General features: G+C 46.8%; 1 protein-coding gene across 1 annotated transcript; it reads right to left on the bottom strand.

Annotated features, from left to right (window-relative positions):
* Positions 1–344: 344 nt before the first annotated feature.
* Positions 345–605, bottom strand: GUITHDRAFT_103859 (hypothetical protein; the record flags this gene model as incomplete). The annotated part of the gene is made up of 1 exon (XM_005837558.1): positions 345–605. The coding sequence occupies one exon, from the start codon at positions 603–605 to the stop codon at positions 345–347; it is 261 nt and encodes an 86-aa protein (XP_005837615.1).
* Positions 606–991: the final 386 nt, after the last annotated feature.

Genomic DNA, 991 nt, shown 5'->3' with positions numbered 1-991 from the left:
AATTGCAGCGTCAACTCCGAGAGATCTCTTTCATACATGGATGCTGAACACCTGTCTAGCGTGCACAGAGCCCAGGAAACATCCAGCGAGCACAGCAGGCAACTAGCATTTTTGTCCTGCATGCTTTTGATTGCTGCATGTCTCTTGCCAACAACATTGGAGTGGACTTACCCAACGTCCGTTCATCGACATGACGGTGGAAGATCCATCTTCCAACAATCTCATTCAGTAGCTAGGAAATACAAATTGCAAGCTCTGAAAGTAACAAATAAATCTATTCGAGGTAAGGTCCAATTCAAATTTATTACATCTGTACAAAAGAATAAATAGTTCACAGCTATTTCCTACCAAACCTCAAGATATCGTGCCATCTCTGGATTCGGAGTGACCTCGATGTTGTTGTGCATAGGTGAGCGAGGCCTGCTAAGGTACTCGTTCTCCCAAAGCGCTCTCTCCTCCATAATGTCGGCTTGGAAGAGCACAGTGGTGTCGGGGGCGTCGTAGTCGGAGGAGTCCCGGAGACCTTGAGCCCATGCGCGGAAGTCGATCTTGTTAGAGGAAGTCTTCTTGTCCTTCATCATGTCAGGGTGTTGGTTCTCAGACATCGGGCAACTGTGGCAGTGCATTGGGAGCGTTGTGGTGGGAAGCCCGGAACTCAAAGTTTATTATATACTACTGGCCCTTTTGTTTTACTACAGGAACAGGGGTGGTGGGTAGGCTCATTTCTAGCCTATCAACTCTTTTGAGGGGTGGGTGCTCACATTGTACCGGTGTTTTGGAAGATAAAAAGATGGGTGTATAAAGATCGTAACGAAGTGTGTCAGGGTGGTGAATATCCAGGGGGTACAATTGCTCGCTTCATGGGAGGGTAGTAGTTATGAGGGTCGGGTCCGCCTTTTTCAAATATAGAAAAAGCTAGTGTGCTCCAATGTGGTAAACTTGGTACAATGATTTAGAAATTTGGGTACAAACCTTCCCAACGGTACCGGCA

This window comes from Guillardia theta (genome assembly GCF_000315625.1).
Source record: "Guillardia theta CCMP2712 unplaced genomic scaffold GUITHscaffold_14, whole genome shotgun sequence".
Classification (NCBI taxonomy): domain Eukaryota; class Cryptophyceae; order Pyrenomonadales; family Geminigeraceae; genus Guillardia; species Guillardia theta.
Note: the sequence above shows the minus strand (reverse complement) of the source record. Positions and strands in the feature narration are given on the sequence as shown.